This window comes from Castor canadensis, chromosome 1 (assembly GCF_047511655.1).
Source record: "Castor canadensis chromosome 1, mCasCan1.hap1v2, whole genome shotgun sequence".
Taxonomy (NCBI): Eukaryota; Metazoa; Chordata; class Mammalia; order Rodentia; family Castoridae; genus Castor; species Castor canadensis.
Window position 1 is genome coordinate 20,782,345 of NC_133386.1, and position 25,358 is coordinate 20,807,702.

Consider the following 25,358-nt stretch of genomic DNA (forward strand, 5'->3'; position numbering starts at 1 on the left):
AGCCTGCAGGAAAGCTCGTCAACAGGCGGTACCTGCAACATTTCCAGAGACCAATTTCAAAATCTGCACAAGACTTTAGAAGGACATATCCTTGTCCCAAGATCCTTAGGACTAATAATTTATCTTCAGGAAATGATTAGGAATGTGTGCTGTGATTTAAGTTCAAGTAGATTTGTCATAGCATTATATAAAATAGTGAGAACTCACAGAAATTCAAATGGACGCAGGAATGAGAAAATAAAAAGAAAAGTAAATACTGTGCCTATCTCTAACATAATATAAAAACACTTATAGGAAAGGAAAACGTTGAAGACAGATGTTTCCAGAAGGTTTTCAAATACCAGGTACATCTGTGTGTTGTACATGTCAATTACATGCCTTAAAAAATGAAAAGCTAACAGGGTAGACTGACTATAGGTGATTTTCGCTCATCCTTTTTTTATATTACACAGTGCAAATTTCATTTTGTGAGCTTACTGTGGTGCCCCATTAACAGAAATTTCAGTTAACCACTGTCTGAAAATATTACATGGAAAGTTTTAGAAATAAATGATTTAGAAGTTTTAAATTTTCTGCTGTTCTGAGAAGCACATTGAAATTTCACATCATCCAGTTCCTTCCTGAGCAGGGTGAGCATCATCCCTTTGTCTACTGCCTTCAAGACATACACCTTACACCCCCATCAGTCCCCGAGTAGCCAGCTCAGGTATCAGAGCCACTGTGGCTGCATCACAGTGCTGTGTCCAGGTAATTTTAATCTTACTTACTAATTGACCCAAAGCACAAGTTGTGATTCTAGCAATTCAGAATGTCACAGAAGTGTGTGACTTAGGAAGACAGGTCAATGTTCTCAATTTAAAAAGGAAAGAAAAAAACTGTGTGCTGCAGTTCCTAAAATCGGTGCTAAGAATGAATCTTCAATCCATGAAATCTTAAAGAAAGAAAAAGAAAGTTTGCTAGTTTTGCTCTCTCTTTCTCTTCAGACTGCAAAAATTATAGGCACAGAGCATGATCAGTGTTTAATTAAGATGGAAAGGCACTGAATTTGTGTACGTGAGTACAAGGGAACTCATAGTCCATAAAGGTTTTGCTACTATCTGCAGTTTTAGGGTCACTGGGGAGGGATCATGGAAACCTCCCCCCCAAAGAAAAGGGAAACACTGTTCATAAATTATGTTACTGATAAGTAAATAGTGGAACCAGGTGTGATGGTGCATGCCTGTAATTCTAGCACTTGGGAGGCTGAGGCAGAAGGATTGAAAGTTTGAGGTCAGCATGGGTGACATAGTGAGACCATGTCAGAAAGAAAGAAGAAAGAGAGAAGAGTGGAAGGGAAGGGGGAAGAGGAGAGGGGAAGGAAGGGAGAAGAGAATAGCAGTTTGTACTGTGTAAAGATGATAAACGTGACTGTGATGGGAATAAAGCTTAGTGCCTTTGTTTCACCTTCATGAAGAATACACTGATGGCTGGTGATGGTCTCCCTTCCCTCACACAACTCATGGCATAACCCCACTTCCCGTGAGCTATTTTCTTTCCAGGATATTCTTTCCAGGGACTAATATCCTCCCTCTTTCTGCAGTGTCACTCTATAGAGCGTCCAAGGTAAAAAAAAGTTGTGTCACCCAGTTACCTCATAGCACTTTCTCAGGAAGCCCACAGCAAACACCTGTGAAAAGCATCAATCCTGACAGCAGAGGCCTTATGTAAACACCTATTTTAGCATCAGTCATTTATTTTCAGCACTCCCTACAGGATGCCTGCTTCTTAGGAAATAAGCCAAGGAAAACAAAATGCCTTCATAAAAGAATTACTTCATGTTCCATTCAATTAGTTGTCTACGTCAGAAGCAAAAACTTGCAAATCAACTCTAATCTCTGCAATTTCAAAGTAACATAGAGGTAAAGAAAACTCTTGTGTTGATTTTTTTTAAATTTCTGTTGCTATGTTCTTTACATTGGTTAGTTTACAACAAGAAAAGATCAGTTCTTGATACAAAAATTATTAAAGAATTAAATCAGTATACTACTTTGTAAAGACTGAATAAATATCACCAATTTCAAAGGTGGCTAATGAAAATGTTTTCAAGTGTTACATAAGCATAGAGCTGATCTGTATGTATTTAATGCTACTGAAATCAGGATAAAAGCATCCCATGAAAATAATTGTTTCTAACGTGCTCTTCTTAGCACAGAAGAATGGTGAGAAGGAAAGGCTACATTTCATGGAGAATGAAGGACAACGGTGTCCACCTCCCTTGCCCCAACATGGCCTCAGCTACCCTGCGTGATATTGGTGCTGCAATTAAACTGAGACTCACTTTAGCCCAGGAGATCTCTGCATCCAAGTGGCCGAGCGTGCCCTCTGAAGTGGACTTCTGCACCAAGTCAGCTTCTGTAGCAGAAAGCCACTCAGAGAGACAGGCAGCCTCTTTTTCCATCCGCCGGGCCAGCTGACATGCTCTTTCCAGGTCCTGTTTTCCTTCTGTCACCTGAACAGCAGAGAGAGACCAAGACTGAGACAAGAATGAACATGAATGGGAACAAATTCAAATATTAACTATAGAGCTGGGTGCAGAGGCACATGCCTGTAGTCCTAGCTACTCAAGAGGCCAAAGCAGGAGGATCACCTAAGTCCAGGAGTTCAAGTCCAGTGTGAGCAATACAGTTCAAACAAACAAAAGAATATTAACCAGGACTAGAGTAGTGACTCACACCTATAATTCTTCAGGAGGCAGAGATGAGGAGGATCACAGTTCCAGGCCACACCAGGCAAAAAAGTTAGCAAAACCTCATCCTCAACAAATAAGCTGGCTGGTTCATGATTATGGGGGGTGGTGAGGGGAGGGTAGTAGGGAAGAAGGTGGGAGCAAACTAACCAGTGTACAAGGTAAGGCTATTGAGAATTGATCCAGTGACTCTCCCCTGCACAATGAATGTACGCTAATAAAAACAACAAAAAGATATGAGATGAAATTGTCTTGGATGATACAAAATGACATGAAGGTCAAATTTTATCGGTAAGTTACATGGGCTGCCACTTGGCTTTCCTCACCTCCAGGTTCAATTTCACTCTTTCATACCTCAGGGACTGGTTGTGATTAAATTTCCTCTTAAAAATGAAATATTTTCCTACCTGGAGTTTAATTAAAATTCATGACTTTAATTAATAGCACTTCAACAAAAGACAAATACTTGAATTATATTAAAAGATATTATGTATTCAAATGATACTTATCTGACTTGACATGCCTAGGCAGCTCCACAACTATCATAAAACTTAATGACATCAAAGATTTGTATATACCAGGAAGAAAGTAATTTATAGTTCAACCTATAACAATTTACACTTGTCTCCATCTAATCAATACATTTTAAGATGCACTGCATATAAACTAGGCCATATGAAGTAGTAAATCTTTAACCTAACCATTGACCCCTTCTCCCTCTCAACTACACAACTCTTCTTTCTAAACAGGAACCATTTTCATTTGCTATTAAGAACACTCATGCCTATCTCTCTCTCTCTCTCACACACGCACGCACGCGCGCACATGCACACAAAATCCCTTCTTCGAACTCACCTTCCCTTAGGACCTGTCTCTCCACTTTTCCCATTCAGAGCCTCAAAGCCATTGCCTTGTGACAGTGCTCCATTCCCTCACCTCCACACAGACCTCAAGTTATGCCATTCTGCCTTCTACTCCACTCCCCTTACTCCTCAGAAATTGCCCTTGCTAACTTCGATGCTAATCACCATGGCTCCAGATCTGATGGACATTTCTAAGTGTCAAGAACATGCAGAACAGGTGACTGCACTCATTCTTGAAACATTATTCTCCCTGGCTTCCCTGATCTAACACTGTCCTGGTGTGCCTACCACATCTTGCTACTTTAGTTTCTGTCTCAAACTTCGTGCTAAATGATGTAATTCTTAAGAGTTAGTCAAGGGCCAATTCCTCCTATATCTCTCCCTAGGCAATTTCATCATTCCCAAAACCTTAATTACCACCTATATGCAGATGACTCATAAAATTCATCTTTTCAACCTGGATCTATTCTCTAGACCTGGCACCATCATCTTCTATGTAATCAAACCTAACACCCAAGAGTTGTCTGTATCTTCCCTCTCCTCCATCCCCCATAGCTAATGCCTCACCAAATACTACTGATATCACTTCCTACATGGCTCTAAAGTCAACCCACTCCATCTCCATTGTCCTCCGTCCTTCTAGCCACCATCACCTCTCCTAAGAGCATAGCAAGAACTTTCCAGCTGTTCTCCACATCCACTCCTGCTTCCCACCAATTCAGTCTCCAAACCATAAAACTTTTTTAAAAATTTGTTTTGAGCATATCATCTGCCTACTAAAAATGCTATGGTAAGTGCTTATTGCCTTAAAGACAGGGATTAAAAATGTTAACGCAAACTCTGACACCAGCAGGGTCTATTCTCACCCCATCTCCCCAACACCATGATGTTCCCCAAAATGGCCCTCTCTCCAGCCACATAGATACACCATGCTTCCTCCTGCCAAGGGCCTTTACACATGGAGCTCCACAAGCCTCGAAAGCCCTCTCCTCTGTTTGCATACAGGTTATTCCAACTCATCCTTCAGATCTCAGCTTATGCATCACTTCCAGTAAAGCTCTCCCAACCCAAGACTAGGTCAAATCCCCTTTGTCTATACTTTAAAATCATCACACACATGCCTTCAGAATACATCAGAAGAGTAGTCTGAAATTACTTCATGTGAATATTTAATTAACCCTTACCCCTTTCACTACTCTGAACTTCTGTTTTTCCTTACTCTGTATCCCCACTACTCACCCAACTCTAGACACACAATGAAGTCTCAATTATGTTGAGTGAGAGACCTAATTAACACTAAAACTATGTTCACAATTAGAGAATTATCATAAGAACCAGCAAATCCATTCTTATTCATGAAATGTCCAGTCAGTTGAATAAATAGTATTTAACAAATAACAAATTGCCTAGAAAAAGTATGGAGTGTTCATTCTCATTGGTTTTAAATTGATAACAAAACTTCAGCTATTTTTCTCTGGGCTTATGCAGAAATTCCAATCTTAATTGAAGCAGAAGTTATTAATATACGACAATGGAAGTAGGATCCAAAATATTGCCTAGCACAGTTTCTCAACATTGCCTTCCTGAAACAAAGAGTTTCAAGGTCAGAGTGAAAAGCCCAATAACCCCGTGACGATTCACTAAACTGCCATATTACTGTTGTTTCCTGAAAGGATTTTAAATGCTGGTAGGTTAGTATACACTTCACTTAATTTTTACATATGTTACTTAATATTGAACAATTCTTAGTAGACTATTCAATTCAGTAGTCCAAAGTCCAATAACTTCAGTGTATACAAGAACTATTATTTTGTACAGTTTCCACAGAATAATTCATGAACTGTCAGTAGTCATTGAAAATACAAATACTAATTTGAATTAAATATTATAAATAAATTTCTATATAAATACTAATCATTACACTACTAAAGAAATACAGTGAAAATTGTTAGAACATGTATTAATGCCATGAAGTTCCAACAAGCATTTTCTAAGACCTCCTGAAACTATTCCAGGAATAGGGAGAGGGGAGATAAAGGAGAATAGTAGAGAGGGTGAATTCAACTATGATATATTTTAAGAACTTTTGCAATGTCTCAATGTACCCCCAGCACAATAATATTATGATAATAAAAAGATTTAGAAACACATGAGAGGGCTGAAAGAGCACATGCCTAGCCTGCACAGGCCCCAGGGTTCGATCCCCAGCACCAAAAATTATGAGAATATCACAGATACATGAAATGCGTGCTCTCCACACCTGGGCGCCCAGGTCATTGTAAAGGATCTTCAGAGACGTCAGCTGTTCATCCATGCTTTTCGGGTTGTCTGTCTGCTGCTTCTGGACAATGTGCCTTCCTGTTTTGATCACAGTCTCCACTTCAAGTTTGACTTCACTCAAAGTTTTATACAGTTTCTTTAAAAAAAAAAAAAGAAAAAAGGCAAATCTCACACTATAATAAAAGTGTGCCAATTGGAATCATTTTAGAACACAGCTGACACATTTTGACAGCTAAGAACTCAGAAGGAAGGTCAAAGGGCAGCACCTTCCTCAGATTTGACTTGAAGGGTGAGTGAAATGAGATCAAGGTTGTAACACTTCTTCAAAAGATAAGAAATTAGGATAATAGAGTTTGTACTTGTTTTAAAATCTCAGACATGTGTATCAAATGTTTATGAGAGTACCTAATAATGTACTATAAATATTTTTCCTACATAAATTGAGGAAAATATTAAAAGCAAAACCTCAATGTCAATCATATGTAATTAAGGGCTGAAAGCTTAGCATACACTCAGTATACAGAAGGCCCTGTACTTGATCCCCTGCACCAAAAATAAATAAATAAATACATAAAAAGTACACTTAAAAAAAATTCTAACTGCTATAACTAGAAGAAAGCCAACAACAGTGACTATTTCTGGCTACTGACATTTGGCATTATTAATATTTATTTATTTCCTTCTATTTCTCTGAAACAGCAAATCTATCATAATAGGTATGCATTGCTTATATGTTAAAAACACATATAAAAGTCAAAATAGCAAGATGGATATGACTACACAAAATCAAGTTCAAAAGGTCAGAGCTGTCCTCACTCCTGTCACCTTGACCCCTAAAGCTTTGTTTGGGCAGCTTCTCTTGACTCAAACATCACCATCCTAACCCAAAACAGGTCATGAGCACTGCCACCTAATAGACACTGGACCAGCTCACAGGAGATCCAAGAACATTGCTTGTTCTGTTTGGTGCTCTATCCCAACAAACAAACGCATGCTTACAGACTATCCTTGCCTGTTTGTGCGCTCTTCCACCATGTAAGAAACAGACATGGGGACACAGCAGTGGCAAAAAACATAAAGAACTCCTCTCGGACTGTGCTTGTCTCACAAGTGTTATCTGAAGTTTGTCATGATCCTCAAGCATCGCACTGTGTAAAGGTCATATCCTCCTGGTCGCATCTTTGTAAAATGTCTACTCAACTGAATTACTAAGTTCAAGGCTAAAACAGTAATAAGGCCTTTCCCATCTGTGGTTAGAACTCTGATTTAAACTTTTATTTTGCATCAAAGGAATGTTTTACCATAACATTCCTAATGTCCAGTCCCAGTGTGGCTCTTTAGCTACCTTAAATTTATCCTGGAAAGCTTGACTTATGAGTCACCTTCTATTCAAGTCACCCTAACTTCACATTGTGAATAAAATGTTCCTTTATTAATGCATGTTGTTTACACACCTATCCTTCTTCCCTTTCCTCAATAATCATCGATTTCACTCTCTCCCATCTCTTATCTCTTCTGATCTCCATAGAAGGAGAGACCACATTTCTTAATTTTTTAATATGTCTTCCATCATCAATCCTGTGCGTAGCCAGCTACAGACATGCCCATGCAGGTATACAAAACCGTAACAACTGCCAGAAAACCCACAGGACATGCATGTCCCCAACAGCCTCACCATACACTTGTCCAGATGGGCCTGGATGACCTCAGCATGCACACCCTTCACCTCCAGGACATGGAGCTCAGCTTTCACACCATCCAGCACGCGCTTACAGTCAACCATGCGTTGCTCAAAATTTGCAGGCTTCTGGAAAAGCTGGAATTTTGTGGACACCTCTCGAAGTTTCCTCTGTTTGCAAAAATGAAAGTAATAAGCAAGTCACACCAAAATGGCAATCTCTCTCACAAGATGATATTAGTATAAGACGTACTACTAAAAAGCTATGAAATAAAAATATTTCAGAGGAAGAAGAAATCCTAAAGGGATTCAGGGAGTCACCCAATCATCTAAGTGAGCTGCACACCCAGTGTCATGAGTTATGTCACACCCAGAGTCTCAATCTCAAGAATGATAAACTTGGCCTCACTGGAGTTAAAACTGCATTAGTTTCCTCCCTTGCTTCCTCACAGCTCTGAAACCTAGAACTCAAATGCCTTTCCTTCATCACAAGTTCAAAGTGAAAGTCAATGTCACATAAGCCATTAAGGAGTAAGTGAGGCTGCATCCCACGCACAGAGCCTGCCCAGTGCATCAGCCACAAGCAGACAGACACACAAGGACCCAGTACCAAAGGGCTCTGTACTATAAGAACAATCTACAGAAAACTAACTCTAAATCCAGCTTACTTCTCTCCTCTCACCTCAACTACAAAATCCCATTCAGTGTCTTCCTACTCACAGGACAATTCATCTCCAGTACCCTGGGCACATGAGCCTTTAATAGCTGTTTCCATGGTTCATATCATACCAAATACCCAAGTAGTCAACTCTCTCTCCTTTTCCCTTCCCAGGGAAGCACCTGGCCCTCACCTGCAGCACGTCCATCTGACTTCCTCCTTTGGTGGTCCTGCCATCTGGGGAGGTTGGCGGCTGGGAGCGGAGATTCCTTCTCAGCTCCTCCAGAGTGAGCTCATGGGCTGAGATCTCTGCTTGGATTTTCTGCCAAGAAGTTAGAAAGGGGAGAGGATGTGTTCTTTTTTTTTTAAAAAAAAGGCACATAAAGAGGCTGGACATGGTGACTCACACTTGTAAACCCAGCTACTCAGGAGGCAGAGATCAGGAGGATGGAGGTTTGAAACCAGCCCCCGGAAAAAGTCAGCAACACTCCACACCCAAGCTGGGTATGACAGTACACTTTTGTAATCCCAGGTGTGTAGGAGGCATAGGTAGGAGCATCATAGTATCAACTGACAAGACCCCATCTAAAAAATAACTAAAGCAAAAAGAGCTGGGGAGTGAGTGGCTCAAGTGGTAGAGCACTTGCAACCTGAGTTGAAACTCTGGTACTATCAATAAATAAATAAACAAATAAATAAATGTAAAAAAACAACACAGACGTTCCATACAGTGCACAAACATAGTACTATATTTTACAAACTTGAATCAGCTTACAATATATGTAATAAAGATATGGACTAGCATATATGACTACTGTGTGTTTCAACTTGCTAAGGTCTTTGCATTTGTCACTTCTAAGGTTCACAACTTATATATAGTTCTTATATTTCTTCTTTACAAAGAAGAAGTTATCCCAATGTCATAGCTAAGAAAATAAATATATTTAAGTGCATCAAAATCTCCCATAAGGAACAAGGGACCCACAAAACCCAGCTGCCACCCTGTGAGTAAAGTAACTCTTTTGCAAACTCTGGCAGGAGGTGTTCCCTGATGACTGAGGGGAATGCACACTCTCTTCCTCACAACTCAGAAGCACTAGATCTGCGGCAATACCAGAGCTTCCTGTGGAACTTGGAAAGCATCGATCCTGTCGGTCAGGTATGTGGTGAGCTGTTTGTCCAGCTCCCCCAAGCTCTCCTGCAGCACCTGAAGCATGTGGTCCGTCTCCCGCAGGACCTGCAGTTGCTTTTCCAAAGAAATCTGTTTGTTCTCTGCCTGCACAGGGGAGAAATGTCATCGTTAGCTGCTCAGCACAAATCTAAATAGCTGAATGTACTTCCTGGCCATTAAGAAAAGGCTATAAAATGCACGACTTTAGACTGACTTATAAATAAATAATAACTAGCAATGCAAGAGAGAGCACATCCTCCTAACAGCTTACATACCTTGCAGGTGAAGCAGTAATTCCTACTTCTCTCTATACAACATGACAAAATATGAAAATGCAGTATTTCCCATAGAACACTTTAAACAGAGTACAACATTTGTGATTCACTGTAAACTTGGAGCATTTTCAGGCATTACCAATGTCTCTCAGTAGAACAGCCATTTGGATCTTTTCTTGTTCCAAGGTTGAAAACACATCCTACATGTGCACAGTTGTGTGCATTTTAGATTAGGCTTGATGCTACCCATGGTCTAATTATCAACAGTTACTTTTTAGTATGTGTTTGAAGGCATGCAACACCTACTCAGCCACCCTACAAAGAGCAGCGTCCTTTCTCTAACCACTGATATGAATGTTCACGTTCAGATATGATCAGGATGCAACCTAAAAGGTCATGGCTTTCGTGGGAGTTTGTGTCACCTTCCAACGGACTTAATATTTACTAGGATAACAATGGAGCCTGGGTCAGCTCTGCATCCCACACACCCAACCACACTCGTGCGCACCCTCATGCTTACCAGGTGGCTCAGATCTTCATAGCGGCTGTTAAAAGCCTCCAGCCTCTCACTGATTATGTCATCGAGGATCCCGCCATCAATCAGAGTCTGGCCAAGTTCCCGAATCTGGGTGCGATTATCTGCTGGGTGGCGCAAAGCAGATTCCAGAGCCTGGACCAGGACAGGAAAAGGGTAATGCATTTGTTAAAGCGAGATGTATCAAATATCCAAGCATGCATTTTGTAAAACATATAATTCTATTTTCTAGGAAATCTAGAAATCTGGAAAGTTAACAAAATTGTCCATATGCTATTAATAAATTTATAAACTTGAGAAATTAGTATGAATAATATAATTCATAAAAATAATTTCAATAATTATTAATTATTTGAGAAAATTCCATGAAAAGACATGCAGGTTAAAAGAAACAGTACCATACAAACAAAATCTCAACTGTTATCAACCTTGTTACTAAAAACAAGTATTCAATTTTCTACTACACACACAGAATACAAAACACTATTTGTTATGTACATACTTCATTATTGTTAATGGTTTTGTCATTGCTGTTTTTGTTTTTTGAAACAGAATGTTTCTTTGTACCGCAGGCTGGCCTCAAACTCAAAATAACACTGCCTCAGCCTCCTGAGGCTGGGATTACAGGTGTATACCACCATGCCCACTTACACATACACACTTTTTTTTTTTTTGGCAGTACTAGAGTTTGAACTGAGTCTTGTGCATGTGCTCTGCCAGCCCTTTTTGCTTCGGTTATTTATCAAATAGTATCTCACAGTCCTGCGAGGGATAGCCTGGATGCCACCCCTCTATTCACACTTCCCATACAGCTGGGATGGCAGGGATGAGCCACTGTACCCAGCCTTTTATTGGCTGAGATGGGATCTTGCTAACCTTTAGCCTGGATTGGCCTTGACACATAATCCTCCTGATCTCCACCTCCCAAGTAGCCAGGTAACAGGCATGAGACACAAGTCTGACTCTATATACACACCTTTATAAACATAAATCTAATTAGTCATATGGGATCATTTACTCCCATTCTACAGGTGGGAAAACTGAATTCAGCTCAGAGAGTTTAAATACCTCGCCTACAGACATACAGTCAATAAAAGAAGAGCTAAGGTTCCAACATGGTCCCAAAGCCTCTGATTCGGTGCACCACCTGCCACTGTGTGGGCATTAAAATAGTAATAATAACTAGGGAGAAATATGTAATGTGTTTAAATGCGTTTATCTTACGGCTTGTCCTGCACCTCTGTATTTTCCCTATTTCTGAAGGCATGTGGACTGATTCATATTAGGAGAACCAGCTTTTTAAAAGTGGGTTTTCCATTACTTTTCATGCTCTGAACTCCTTGCTCTGCTGTATGTGAAAAATGACAGCTCTTCTCCATAAGACCATCCATCTCCCCGAACACAGGCTCCACAGTCACTCACTTCTGACCTTCAACTCAGTCACCCACTCAGTCTCCACGACATCTTTCAAAACTTACCTACCCTCCTCCCCTTTTTCTTAAGCAGCCCTACCCTGGTCACATGGTGATTCCGTTAAGAACAGTTATTACGTCATCAAATCCACAGATGGTGCTCGTGACTGAGGAGCAACAAAAAATCAGGGACATTTCTTGGCCCCAGGAGCTTGAAGTCCAGCCATGATGACAAGCCCCCACCACCTGGGTCCTCTGCACCAAACACACCAGCCCATCTGTGATGGTTAACATTCACAGATGTCAAAGTCTAGCACCACTGTACACAGTGCCGAGCTTAGAGGAAAAGTGACAAGAGAGTTGTCTTACTAACACATATTTTGTCCAGGCGTGGGCGAAATAAACTAGAACCCATGGAGAGCTTTTCTGTGTTTAAAATGCACTGTCAATTGTCTCACCACATCACCAGGCCGGTGATGGAAAGGGTCCATGATGCTCTAAATATGCCTGTTGTGACAACACCTCTGGCTACTGATATAAAACAGGTGAAGATAAGAACTACTGAGGAGGGGCTGGCGGGGTGGCTCAAGTGCTAGAGCACCTGCCTAGCAAGCCTAAGGCCCTGAGTTCAAAACCCCAGTACCTCCTAAAAAAAAGCAAAAACAACAAAGCAACAAAAACTACTGAGGAAGAGGACACATTTTTCTGCACAAAGCACTGTGTCTCACTTTAACAAGACAACAAAAAGAAATGCCACCAAGAGCACAGGTTCCAACCTCCAGGGCGTCATTGACAGCATCTGTCCTCTCGGGCAGGGTCTCTGTGTCCTTCATGCGCTCTTCCAAAGTGTTCAGCCAGTTGGTTTCAAGATCCAAATAGTGAAGCAGTTCAATCCAGCAGGACCAGACCTCCTAAAGTGTGCAAAGGAAAAATCAAATTCCACAAGAGACCACACCATGCCCTGTATCTCCAGGGCGGTAGGACACCCTCTTCAGGGAACAACAATTTCTTTTACATGTGAGTGAGGTGGGAACTTAGAAATTCATGAAGCTGGCATCTCAAATAAATGAAACAGAACCGAATCTGTCAATAAATTTTAGGCCAATGGGGAACAACAGGGATGAACAATAGGCTACCCTCATTTCTTATTTTACAATAAATTCCAGGATCTGACTTACATGTCAAAATCAAACTATCAAACTCATGAGAAAAACAAGATACAAACATTATTAGTTTGCTTTTTAGATAAAAGGTAAAATCCAGTCATACTTAAATATGTTCAATAATTCCATAGGAAATTGGAATTTGTAGGGAAACATTCGATTCCAGCTCAGTTAACTGAGATAAACAGTTTGCTGGGTAGCCTTCTCAACTGTCTTCTAAAATTCCTAAAGGCAGATCTCTACATGCAATGGGCCTCATAACCCAAAAGAACTGTATTTTTACAACTCGTTCCCCACAGCTAAGGCTTCCCAGGTTGGGGAGAAGGGAAATGCATACTGTCGTAGCTCATCTTGCTTGACACTTGTTTGGATTGAGAAGCACCTAAGGAGATTAGTAAAGCACACCTCTGAGAGTGACTGAGACAGCTAACTAAAGGGTAAACACCAGCCCTGAATGTGGGCAGCACTGTCCCATAGGCTGCGAACACAGAGAGAATAAGAGAGGAAACAAGAGAAAACCAGTGAGCACAGACATTCTCTCTGGCTGCTTCCTGGCTGCCATGATGTGATGCTCCTTCCATGATGGACTGAAACCTCTGAAACTGAGGCAAAATAAATCCCTCCTCCCCTGAGTTATTTACGTCAGGTATGTTGTCATAGCGACAAGAATGCAAACTAACACACTTACATTCTCTTTTGCATAGAAGAGGGAGCTGTCTGGTAAATTTAGGAGAAAGAACTCAGCACCGAACCCCCAGGCTCTGTTCTCTTTGGGATCTACTGACCGAGCACAGGCATTCCCATCTGTGCCCCATGGGAGCTCTGTGTGCTATAAAGAGCCAGGCAGAAGATACTTTAGGTTTTAGGGGTGACATCTGGTCTCTGTCATGGATCCTTCTTTAGTGCATGTAGTGTGTGGGTGAGTGTGTGTTTGTGGGTTTCTCAACCTTTTAGAAACAAGAAACACAGAAACTACTCTTTATCCAGACAAAAACAAGCCACAAATTCGGTTTGAGCCTTCAGCCACTATTTGCTGACCCTTGGCTTAGAATGAAAGGATAAAGAGATTTCTAGTTCCCCCAAATTTCAACAAGCAAAAAGTGGACTGAAGAAAAGGTTAGATCAAGAAGAATTAACCTAGAAGGTAACACACATGCACAGGAAATCAGTGCAAGTCAACTCCCTGTATAGCTATCCTTATCTCAACTAGCAAAAACCCTTGTTCCTTCCTATTATGGCTTATACTCTCTCTTCAACAAAATTACAAATAAGGGCAAAATAGTTTCTGCCAGGTAGTGAGGGGTTGGGGGAGAAGAGAGGGGGTGGGGGAAGGGAAGAAATGATCCAAACATTGTATGCACATATGAATAAAAAAAAAGGTGGACTGAAAGATCTACTCATATTCAAGTAGGACTTCCTTCCTTACAGGAGAAAAAAAGGACGTCAGAGATTCATTCGCTCCCTGGAGACAGAAGCATTTCCTAATCAAGTACCTTTCTTGCTAAGTAGTACCAATTAGGCATATTTATCTCAGCACCAGACAGACTCAGAAGAAACCGGTGATGAGCCAATCTAGCTTAAATACTGCCTTTGCCATTTTTCAAACTCTTTAGGATTGAACACAGCACAATCATTTGTTTTAGGCTGAATTAAACTGTTAAAAATTGAAATGCTTCTTAAATCATAAGTCATACTCATGAAAACAAATAAAAACTTAATTGCATTAAAATAATATCACAGAATAATTTACACCTGAAATATAATGAATAGAGGGTAAAAAAGATATTTTATCTAAGATCAAAACCTCAGTTCCCCTCTGTGTACTTAACCAGGTCAAAACAGAGAGGCTCACCGCACGTTCTGGGATTTGGGGACTGGACGAGACCCTGCAGATCATCTGAAGCATGAAAACCTTGATGCACACTTATAAAAAAATTAGGCTGAAGATATTAAATGACTTGCTAAAGAGCCTGCTGATAACTGCGGACAGAGCTTGGCTTCCCTTTTTAAAATTTTCTTTTTCATTTTTATCAGCCTATTCCATTAAAAAAATACTTTTTCTTTATTATCCAATATTAGGAAAAAATGAATCTTCTTTTCCCAAGATACAGAAATGCAAAATTTGGATCTCAGAAATATTCCACTGAGAAAAAAGGAAAACCTATCGTACCTCAAGTGTGTGGCTCTTCCCTCGAATTCTGTTACAAAGCAGCTGGTAATTCTCCAGCACTGCGTTCAGTGCAGACGTCAGCTCCTGGCCACCAGAGGGCGCCGTTGCAGCCAAGGACTTGATGTTATCCTTGAGAATCTTCACTCTGACCTCCTTCTGCAACACGTCCTCTTTCGCCCTCTGTTCCAAGAAAGAAATTGAAAAATGTGTCTCTGTAACCAGCTCCTTTCTTTTAAAAACAAAAGTAACTAAGCCTATATAAAACATCTAGATGACAGCCTCACCAGAACATTATTTAATTAATCACTATCGTGAGTGGTTTTTAAATGAGAATGCTAATTCACTGTTTGTTTTGTGCTTTGTTTGTGACAGGGTCTCACTATGCAGCCAAGGCTGGCCTTAAACACACAATCCTCGTGACTTTGCCTCCAGGGTGCTGGGATGACAGGTGTGTTCCACCATACCTAGCTACTAAAATTTCACTTTTGCATGTCCCAATGTGCATAGCCTCCACAATCACTTTCATTTAATAATACCAGGGTTAATATCCAAATTATCCTAAATTGTGCTTACTAACATGAGATATTTTCAAATTCTTGGTCCAGGATAAGATTACAAGTCAATTCATTTTAACCGACCACTGGAGATCTGAACATATTAGACTGCACAGAAATGGAGGGCCACAATGGTAGAGGCACCATTGCAGACCACCCTTTAAAAGGTCCTACTAGAAATGGAAACATTTTTCCTCCTAGAACCTAGGCACATCTCTCAGCCTGGTAGTGAACAGCATTCCAAAGAAGGTGGAGTTACTCTGGGACAATCCGGTCCAGAAATAGCTGCTTCCTGGCCCCCCTCAGTGCTCAGGCAAAAGAACTTGAAGCAGTTCACTTTCCCTTTAGCTTTCCTTACTGCTTAATGGTTCTCAGCTTCCTTGGGATGGGAGAAAAGTAATAAAGGGTAGTGGCTTTTAAATTCCTCATGGCTATTTGGAAAAATAAAAATAATTTACTTTTGATGGGAATGTTATCCCATCAAGGATTTTAATCTCATTTTTCTCAACCCTCAACTGTAATGACTTAAAAATGCCACAGCACTAGAACGTCAGTAGTGTAAAGGAGGAGACTAAATGAAGCTCATTCTTAATGTTCTAGGAATCCTTAAGATGTTTCCAAAAGAGCTACCCTACAATGTTTCAGTTACAATGTTACAGATTCAATAACAGTCTCTTGTCATATTTACTTTGACTCCTCTATAAATGTTTGAATGTCATATAATTCCTTTTTTAAAATATCAGCACAGAGATTTTTGCTTTAGTTATACTTTTAAGCCAGTTTTCTGTGGGGTAAAACATGTACTGTCATGCTGCTTAATTGTCTAGGAAAAAAATGGCCTTTAAGACACTATCTATCTCCATTGGCTTGAATTCTCAAGGACAACTGAAGTGTCAGAAGTTTAGGATTGATGCCAGTTCTTTTATTATATATATAAAAAGAAAAAGTTCAAGGCTATTGACACAAGAATTCAAGCTTACAGGAACTCCATCCCATGAAACCAACTGACATCCTCACTCTTGCCTCCTTCCTACCACCCCTCTCTCCTGCAGTAGGACATTTGGGGTTCATACGTGCCCCATGTTCCTGATAGCTGGTGAGTCAGAATAACTTCCAACTGACTCAAGAAGTCTTTCTCATTCCTTACAAACATCTTTCTTCCCCAAAAGTTCTGCAAACAAATAGTGGCAGCACCCTTTCCCTCTAAAAGCATCACAGCCACACTTCTTCTTTTTGTTTGTTTTTATTTAAGATCCTACTTTGAAAGATGATACCTATGGATGGTTCTTTAAAGATAGATAGATGTCTGATTGTTTTTTTTTTTCTTTTTCGCTTTGTCTTTTTTTCTGTTTTTTAAAATCATATTATTGTTATACTGGGGGTACATTGTGATATTTACAAAAGTTCTCTTATGATATATCACATTTGAATTCACCCCCTCCATCATTCTCTTTTATTCTCCCTCCCCGCGTTCCTGGAATAGCTTCAACAGGTCTAATTTCCATCTTCTCTACCACCACATTCTCTCCCTCCTGCACCTTCCTTCCCTTATATACTTGCCCCTCCCACTGCTACCAATCCCCAAACAGGACCTGTTTTGTCTTCCTGTTCACCATTTTTGAAAAAAGGAATTTTCGTTTGTTTAAGACAGCTATTGAGGGAGTTTCCTTGTGACATTTCCATGTATATATATATATATTATAACTCATATTGGTTCCTGCCCTCCATTTTTCTCCTGAGGGGCAAACCCCGTTGAACTGATTGTCCCAGCCTCACCTTCATTTCTTCCACGGCACTCTCAAGTTCTTCTGGTGACTTGTACTCGAAGTCCCTCTCCAGGTACTCCTCTTCAGCCTGGGTCATCCACTCCCGCATCTCGGCCAAGTCTTTCTTCAGGTTCACTACTTTTTCCTGACTTTCAGACAACCTGTTTTTTTGAATAGCAATCTAGAAAGAAAAAATCATTTTCCTAAATAAACAAATTTTAATATACTAAATTTCAAGTTCCAGTTTTTAATGTCTAATGGCACTATAATAATGTCCCTCGGCATTAATATTCAAGTAAAACTTTTTATACATTTTGTGCTGATGGTGGGAAATACAAGCAATACTAAAACTTCACAACTGAATTCTCTGCCTCATTTACACATGAGCCTTATCTAGGAATATCTACTGTAATTTTGATAATGTATAACTTTTGACAGAGTAATCCCAGATGTAGGAATCTTGTTATAGCTGCATAGGAATATTGTTATAGTGGTAACTTATACAGACTGAGTTTCCTGTAGCACTGTATTTTATTTTAAAAGAAAAAAAAATCCTGTACATAACCCAAGTGTCCATTTTTTTCTTTTTAATAGGATTTAAGATTTCATTTTTACAAAGCAGCAGAGCGAGTTTCTGTAAAAGATGTCATGTCATTGTTCTACAACATTTCTGCTTTATCTACTTTACCAGACACACACAGAAAAGCTACATTAAAAAGAGGGTATTTGTTTGAATCTGGCTCAGTAACTTCAGTGAACACTTCAGAGAAATTTGGAAATATTTTCAGGGTTCCTCACCCTAACCAGAACCTGACTTCTACTATGACAGAAGACACAGTGGCCCAGGAATGGTCCAGCCCTCCCCTGACAGGGCCAACCTCCTACTCTAATCAAACATCACAGTGGCAGCCACCTCGCCAAGTCTGGCTTGTCTGCTGAGCTGACATGAACCAAAGGCCAGAACAGAAATAGGAGAAAGGGTTGAGTAAGAGTTAGCAGCTTTCCTGTTTCCTCCCTCCAAACAGGATCACAGTCCTGAAAACAAACAGGGAGCCCTCCTTTCACGGCCCCCCCATGGTACTCCAGCAACCTGTGCCAGAAGCACACAAGCCGTTCCTACACCTGGCTGGTCAGCAGCTTTGCCTAGTGAACAATTCCTACTTTTCGTACACACACTCAGAGACACACACATGCAGAGACACATATACACAGCCATACACGTGCACACACACATTCTTGGGCCTGCTTCCAGAAAATTTGCTTTGCTACTACTTTCTAAACAGTAGTCAGCTTTATTCTTTTCATGGATCCACAGAGAAAAAGGAACAAATAAACAACCTAGTGGCCTTTCAAAACCTCCCCAAAATAATTAATGTACTTTCTGTTTTGGAGCATTAATATGTTCTTCTGTATATAACATGGGTATAACATATGTGAGAAGTTGTTTCTATCTGTTGATTTGTATTATATGCCTGTGTTTTCTTACTGAAATAAAAAACATTGTCCAAAATGTCTACATTTTTACTAGTCAATGAAATACAATTGTCTGGAACTGATCTAAATAATTACTCACACACGTGGTTGCCTTCTTGCTCAGTACACTTAAATTTTTCCCATATATTTATTCCCATACTTTGAATAAACAATAATTCAGAATGAATACTATGTTGTCATATGTGGATGGATGCATGGATGGATGAATAGATATAATCACCTTCTTGCCCCTTACTGCTATATCCAAACCATTTTCTCTATTCCTCAAAAAACCCAGCCACTCCAACACATAACATCCAATTATAGAACATATACAGAAATACAAACTTGGCTAGAGTGTTACATGACATTACAAAAAGATTATTTTCTTAAGTTTGATAATTTTGTAGTTTTATATATATATTCTTATTCTGGGGAGAAGCATACTAAAATATGTGGGAGTGATGTGTCATATTTTCAACGTCCTGTCAAAAGCACATTCTTAGGAAAGGAAAAGGGGTGACAGGGTGAAAGAGAGCAAGTGAGATAAAGCACTAACAATTGGAAAACCACAGAACGGGCATATGGGGACTCTCTCTACCATTAATTCAACGTTTCTTCACATTTGAGTTTGTTCAAAATAATAAAACTGGGGAAAGGCAACAAAAGAAAAACAAAATATGCAGTGATGCAAATACGGCTTTTTCCTATGTAAACACTTAGTCAAAAATTAAGAGATATGTACTATTTACCAGATGGTCTGTCCGGTCCCTATGTACTTCACATTTTCCCTCTATTTTTCAGCACTTTGTCACTCACTCAGCTACACAGAACCTCACTAACTTCATAGTAAAACTGAAATAATCAGAAGCAAGCAACGATATCCAGTTCTTATAGTCTTGACACGGCTCCCGTGACCGTGGGTGAAAGGCTGCACAGCAATGCCTGCACTGTAGGTCTCATCCCCACCCATATGATGGGGCTTCACTTCAGAAATTATCTTAGTCCTTTGCATCAACTGTTTTCTCCTAACTGAGACCCTTCCCTTCAGCATAAAACAACTTGTCCTATCTCTCATTAGTAAAAGTAACAAAAGTATCTATTTGGATCCCCAGCTCCAGCACTACCCTATTTTCCTCTGAAGAGAGTAAATTCTCAAAGTTGTTCATTCTTGTCCCCTCCTTCTCAACATTCTCCAATATGACTTGCTTCCTCACCATTCCAGGGAACCCTCTTTTCTCAAGGTCATTAGAAGCCTCCATTTCAAAATATCAATGCTGAAGCTTAAATTTCAGTCAGATGGCCTCTTCAGTCCTCAGCATGGGGCACTGTGAAAAGCTTTCTCCATCTGGCCCCTGGGATCCCACACTGCCTTAGTGACTCATTTCTTTCTGACCTTTCTTTCTTAGCATTCTTCTGCGCCCAGGTCCCATCTGCCTACCTAAAATCATCTCAAACTTAACCCTTGCAAGAAGCATCATTTCCCCTGTACCCACAGAAGCTTCCACTCCTCATCTTCATCATTCTGGTAAGCAGCACCACAATTCACACAAAATGGAAGCTTTGCAAACCTCCTAAGCTGCCCTCAACCACTCACTTTTTCTTCTATCCTAACTCCAATCCTCTACATGCACGAATCCTATCTCTATTTTCAAAATCTAGTCTGAATCTAGTATTTCTCGTGACCTACCCCACTACCTCCTAGCCCAAGGGACATCCCTCTCCTCAAGCCTGCAATACCTCATGAGTCTTCTCCCTCCTCTCATTCTTGCCTTCCCAAAGCAAATTATCCACATGAAAGCCAGTGTGACCTTAAAAGAGCTGTCAAGTGTCACCTCCCTGCAAAAACCCTCAACTGGCTTGACATGGCACTTGAAATAAAATCCAAAGTCCTTACCTCCAAGGTCAAATTCGAATCCATCTTCTGCCTACCTTCCGACCCCAGATATTCCCATTTTCCAGCCCACTAACTCTTCTTGCTCTACTCCAACTACACTGTCCTCATTCTTTACGAAAGAATGTTACTAGGATGCAAGTTCCTTAAAAGAGGGGATTTTTTCCTTGCTCATTGCTTTGTCCTCAGTGCCTAGAATGATGCATGACAGTTGAAATTAATTAATAAAATATTAGTGACTGATTAATAAATACTTGCTGAATAAATGGTCAGTGACTATAATTATGGAACAACATACTCGAGTGTCCTAGGGATATAGCAAATGACATAAATGTGTGTGTCAAGCTGGATTTAAAACAAAAAGAAAGACTAAGTCCTAGGTCAAACTGGACAATCAGTATGCTCAGTGAATTTAAACAAAAAAGTTTATTTTCGAGCCAACCTTCCACCCAGGTTGTAGTGATTCTAAACCACTGTTTTCAAGATGGAAGGGTTATAAAATCAATTTTGTTATCAAGAGAAGCCACTGTCTCCACCTCTTGGAAACCTCAGACAGTACAGTTGAAAGACTCACCTCCTTGCTAAATCTCTCCAGCTGGGTTTGATAGTCAACAAGCCTTGTCTGTACCCAAGTTTTGACTCCAGCAACTGGACAGCTTCGAAGGTTAGCCTCTATTTCTTTCATGTTTTTCAAAGACAATTCAATTGTTTCTATTTCATTAACAAAGCCCTGAACACAAGAAATAAAGCCCATGTTGAGTTTACTCCTATAGAAGTGGATGCCATAATTACAATTTTTCTGCTTGAATTCCTGCAAATATTATAGGAACAGACTGCTTGGGAGTCACGACTTTTAACTACTTAAGAAAGACTGTGTGCCTTAACTTCATTTCACCTGGGTACTGCACATAGCCATCTGCTAAATTAGATTGGAAATCCTTGACTCTCAGTGGGAAATACTGCTTTTAATTAATTTTGAGAAGCCTGATGATTTCACGAAGCATAAATTGCAGGCAGTATTACTAGGAAATTTCATTTGTTAAATGTTTTTCTTAAAGCCTCACCATGTGACCCAATAAAAGCAACACACAATTGGTGGTTATTACACTAAGAGCACCACTCTAATATTAGATGGCACCCCTAAGGAACTAAAATAATTCTTGTTCTCTGGTCACAAATTCTATAACCAAGGTCAAAAGTAAAAATATGAAAATCTGTCATTCTTTTATTAAATATGAAGTCCAAAAAGACTTATAATGAAAGATATTTTATCTAGACTTAATACCATGTCATGTTCTTGCTATTTTAATAATAGCAAATAACAAAGAAAAAGAAGAAAATGTTGCCTATTCCAGCAGGTTCGAGGGAACGGCAGAACTCACAGCACATTGGTCAAGCTGCCGCTGCAGACCTGCGGCATCTCCTTGGGCAGCCTGCTCTTTCATTAAGAAGTCTTTCACACCATCCATCCACTTCTCAATGACTTTTGAATCAGCCTAAATCGAACACAATAACAGAGGGGGATATTACTCAGTGACATTCAACCCACTACATCTCAAGATCTATTGCTACTGGGAAAAAAAAAAGGCAACGTTTCAAAATGTTGATAACATCATTTTCATTTATTTTATTTCTTTTTTTAAACTTCCCAACGTTGAAAATAATTATTTAGTTCAATCTTGACTAAAATTCCCTAGAGATAACAACCCAATGATCATACTACAAATTTCAAAACACTCTCCAACGAACAAACTCTTCTGCTTAAATGCAAGCATTATCTATGACTAAAAATTCAATTGAGAGGAAAAACTGTTTTTCTAGGTATAATCAACTAAAAAATCATTTGCTCTCATATAACTTACAATTTTTCTCCTTAAGTTAGCTACTCAGAGCAGGAAGAAACAAACAGAATTGTAAAGGAAATACAATCAATTGTTTTAGTTGTAGTGTTGGATGCTTTGTTAGCTGAGAACTCAGCACCATAAACTACCCAGATCCATTCTTTTATCCAACATTTACTAAGCACCAACTAATCCCAGTTACTATGTTTCCTGCTGGGAGTTCAAAGAAAACAAACATCTTGCAAAAAAAAAAAAAAAAAAAAAAAAAGACTTTAGATATGAGATAACATAAGAACTGGGCCTCAAAAAAATACAAAGTAGGGCTGAGGGCATGGTTAGAGCACCAGCCTACCAAGCATGAAGCCCTGAGTTCAAACCCCAATACCACCAAAAAAAAAAAAAAAAGAAGAAGAAGAAGAAGAAGAAAAGAAAGAAGAAGGAAAAGGAGGAGGAGGAGGAAGAAACAAAGAAAGAAAGAAAAAGAAAACCCAACATCGCTTTAATACTAAAGTGATGGCCGTACTGTCTTTGGTCAGTCTGCCCTGCCAACTTCCCTAGTGATGAGCTACTTGTGTCCTTGTACTTTCTTCAATTCTTTGTTTCTTGTTCATTCCTAGCAATGGAAACAAATTTACTATCATGTTCAAAACAATGTCACCATAATCGAGGGGAGCCACCATGTCTCTCCCTACCTCCTAATGGTTAAACATTCCTGATTACTTCTATGCCTGGGTACTTCACCCACCAGTCCAGCCAACAGGCTCTGGAACCTATATCAATTGTTTAATGTCCTTGAAATATGCCAGAGCAGCAGCTATTCTTATCCTTATAGTGTCGGGATGACTTACAAATATGGAACTTAACAGGATAACATACCATTTAAAATGTTCTTCTTTTACTTTTCTTATTGTATGGTTGCTTTGTGTTTCTTTTTGTTGTTGTTGTTCATAGATACATTACTCACAATATTATGGGTAAATACAATTCCAATATTCCCATTAACTACTTCAAAATGCACTTTTCCTAGCACATATTGCTTAATTAGCTGCTAGAATAGATTCAGAACTTGATAATTATAAATACTAAACTTTGTCTCATTATGTTGGCAGTAACAGTTAAAACAGACCAACAGCGAACCACAAAAGAACTTCAATTTGTATTCTTTCCACTTTCCAATCAGCTACTCCTGCCTTTCTCTTATTTGCAAATCTGACAGAGAAATATATTTTTTCTTGGTTTTTGTAGTTGTGGTTGTTTTTAGATTTTCCCAAGTGAAGAATAAAGCCAATGATGAGTTTGCCTGCGCATTCTGCTGTGAGGGTTCCATGTTACTCGTTTATCAAAATAAGAATCTACAGAATACTAGTATCTAGCTGGTTTTCTATCATCTTATAAGAGTACAAGAAAATATCCCAAATACTTTGCTGAAATCAAGACTTGCCAAGAATGACAGTTTGTGAACATTGTTTGAAGGAACTACATGGGTGTACAAGCTCCTTCAACTGTGAGTCCATCACTCTATATATCTAATAACCCAGTATTAGACCCAGTATTAACCCAGATAATAACCCAGTATTATCTGCCTCCAGAAAATTAGTTAAATAACTAAATGAACACTTAAAGGAAATTAGTCTGGGCAAGGCTTATTAGTGATGTCCTTGTTGGTTCTTTCCTAAGCACATATGGGGTTGGGGGGGAAGTGGCTAGAAGTGTGACTCAAGAGGTAGAGGGCCTGGTTAGCAAGCGTGAGGCCTTTTCTCTGATTGGGCATTTATCTTACAGCTTTGCCAGGAGCTAATATCAAGCTCACTTTAGGTCTTTAGCTTTTAGAAACTAATGTTCCCCCTTAATTAGAACATCCATCCATCTCCATTTTCCTGATAATTTCTCCCTAGGTCATATAATGACCCTAAGATCATCAGCAAAACTCCCAGTGCTACTTGGGATGCAGATTTTGACACCGGGAGGAGCTGAGTGGTTTTTCTGTGTGATTCATAGTTCAGATTCTAATGCACTCTCAAAAATGACTATTCCACACCTCTAGTTTTGAGGGCCAGTTTCTAAGGAAGATGGGAAGCCAGAAGTATTTGGACAGATAGGCTTCTTGCATCCTCTGTCAATATTACAGCATCCTGCTCAAGCACCTCTGCATTCTTTATTCCAAACTGTGGAGCCCCTGTAGTCACACTGTGCACTTTGCCCAAGCTTCCCTCTCCTCCATTCTGCCTGTCACCATCATATAGGTCTCTTCTGAGCACCCCAGCATTCTGAGAGACTTTTATTGAAGACTTCAGGGGAAAAAATGCTTGGGAAGGAGAGGGCAGGACAGCCAAAAAAGAAGTTCAGAAAGAGAGAAAGTATGACTAGAACTGTGAGGTTCACAAAAAAAAAAAACCTTTAAAAATCATCCACTTATCTTGTCACTGTAGATTCTAGAATTGTTAATCTCCATTCTAGACTTTTTACTTCTTTATTAAATCTTACTTCTTCATTAAAGCCACTTTTGAATAAGGAAAATTGATAGCTTCACTAGCCAAGGATTTTCAAAATTTATATGGGTACATTATCTTCCAAGGGAGTGTTTGAATCACAACCAGCATTGACCAATGTAAGCAGCCTGAACTCCCCCTCACTGGCAAATGAGAGGAAGTTTTATGCCATCGAATGCCTCCCTTCTTCCTTCGTCCCCACCCACACACACACAGACCCACATGGACACACACAATTCACTCGCTTCTGCAGTTTGATGTGGAAAAAAAAATAAAAAAGAGCGATAAGCCATGCAGAGTTGATACTCCCAACAGTGACAAAAGCAACAGATGGGAATCTGAAAAGACTACTGTTTTCTGTATAAAAATCCTGCCACTAACTCTAAGCATGCTGAGTTGTGAGAGAGGCTG

The 25,358-nt window shown here is 39.7% G+C and overlaps 1 protein-coding gene across 6 annotated transcripts in view; it reads right to left on the minus strand.

Moving 5' to 3' along the window:
- Window positions 1-25,358, minus strand: part of Utrn (utrophin) — a 521,188-nt gene that overhangs the window by 296,192 nt on the left and 199,638 nt on the right. For all 6 annotated transcript variants that reach the window (XM_074072723.1, XM_074072717.1, XM_074072708.1 and 3 more), the window contains 11 exons: window positions 22,000-22,113; window positions 21,192-21,347; window positions 17,261-17,431; window positions 14,931-15,110; window positions 12,374-12,508; window positions 10,171-10,320; window positions 9,319-9,480; window positions 8,398-8,526; window positions 7,544-7,717; window positions 5,849-6,004; window positions 2,318-2,488 (listed from right to left, as the gene is read on the minus strand). In XM_074072723.1, coding sequence (XP_073928824.1) covers window positions 2,318-2,488; window positions 5,849-6,004; window positions 7,544-7,717; window positions 8,398-8,526; window positions 9,319-9,480; window positions 10,171-10,320; window positions 12,374-12,508; window positions 14,931-15,110; window positions 17,261-17,431; window positions 21,192-21,347; window positions 22,000-22,113 — 1,698 coding nt within the window. The remainder of the gene's footprint in view (window positions 1-2,317; window positions 2,489-5,848; window positions 6,005-7,543; window positions 7,718-8,397; window positions 8,527-9,318; window positions 9,481-10,170; window positions 10,321-12,373; window positions 12,509-14,930; window positions 15,111-17,260; window positions 17,432-21,191; window positions 21,348-21,999; window positions 22,114-25,358) is intronic.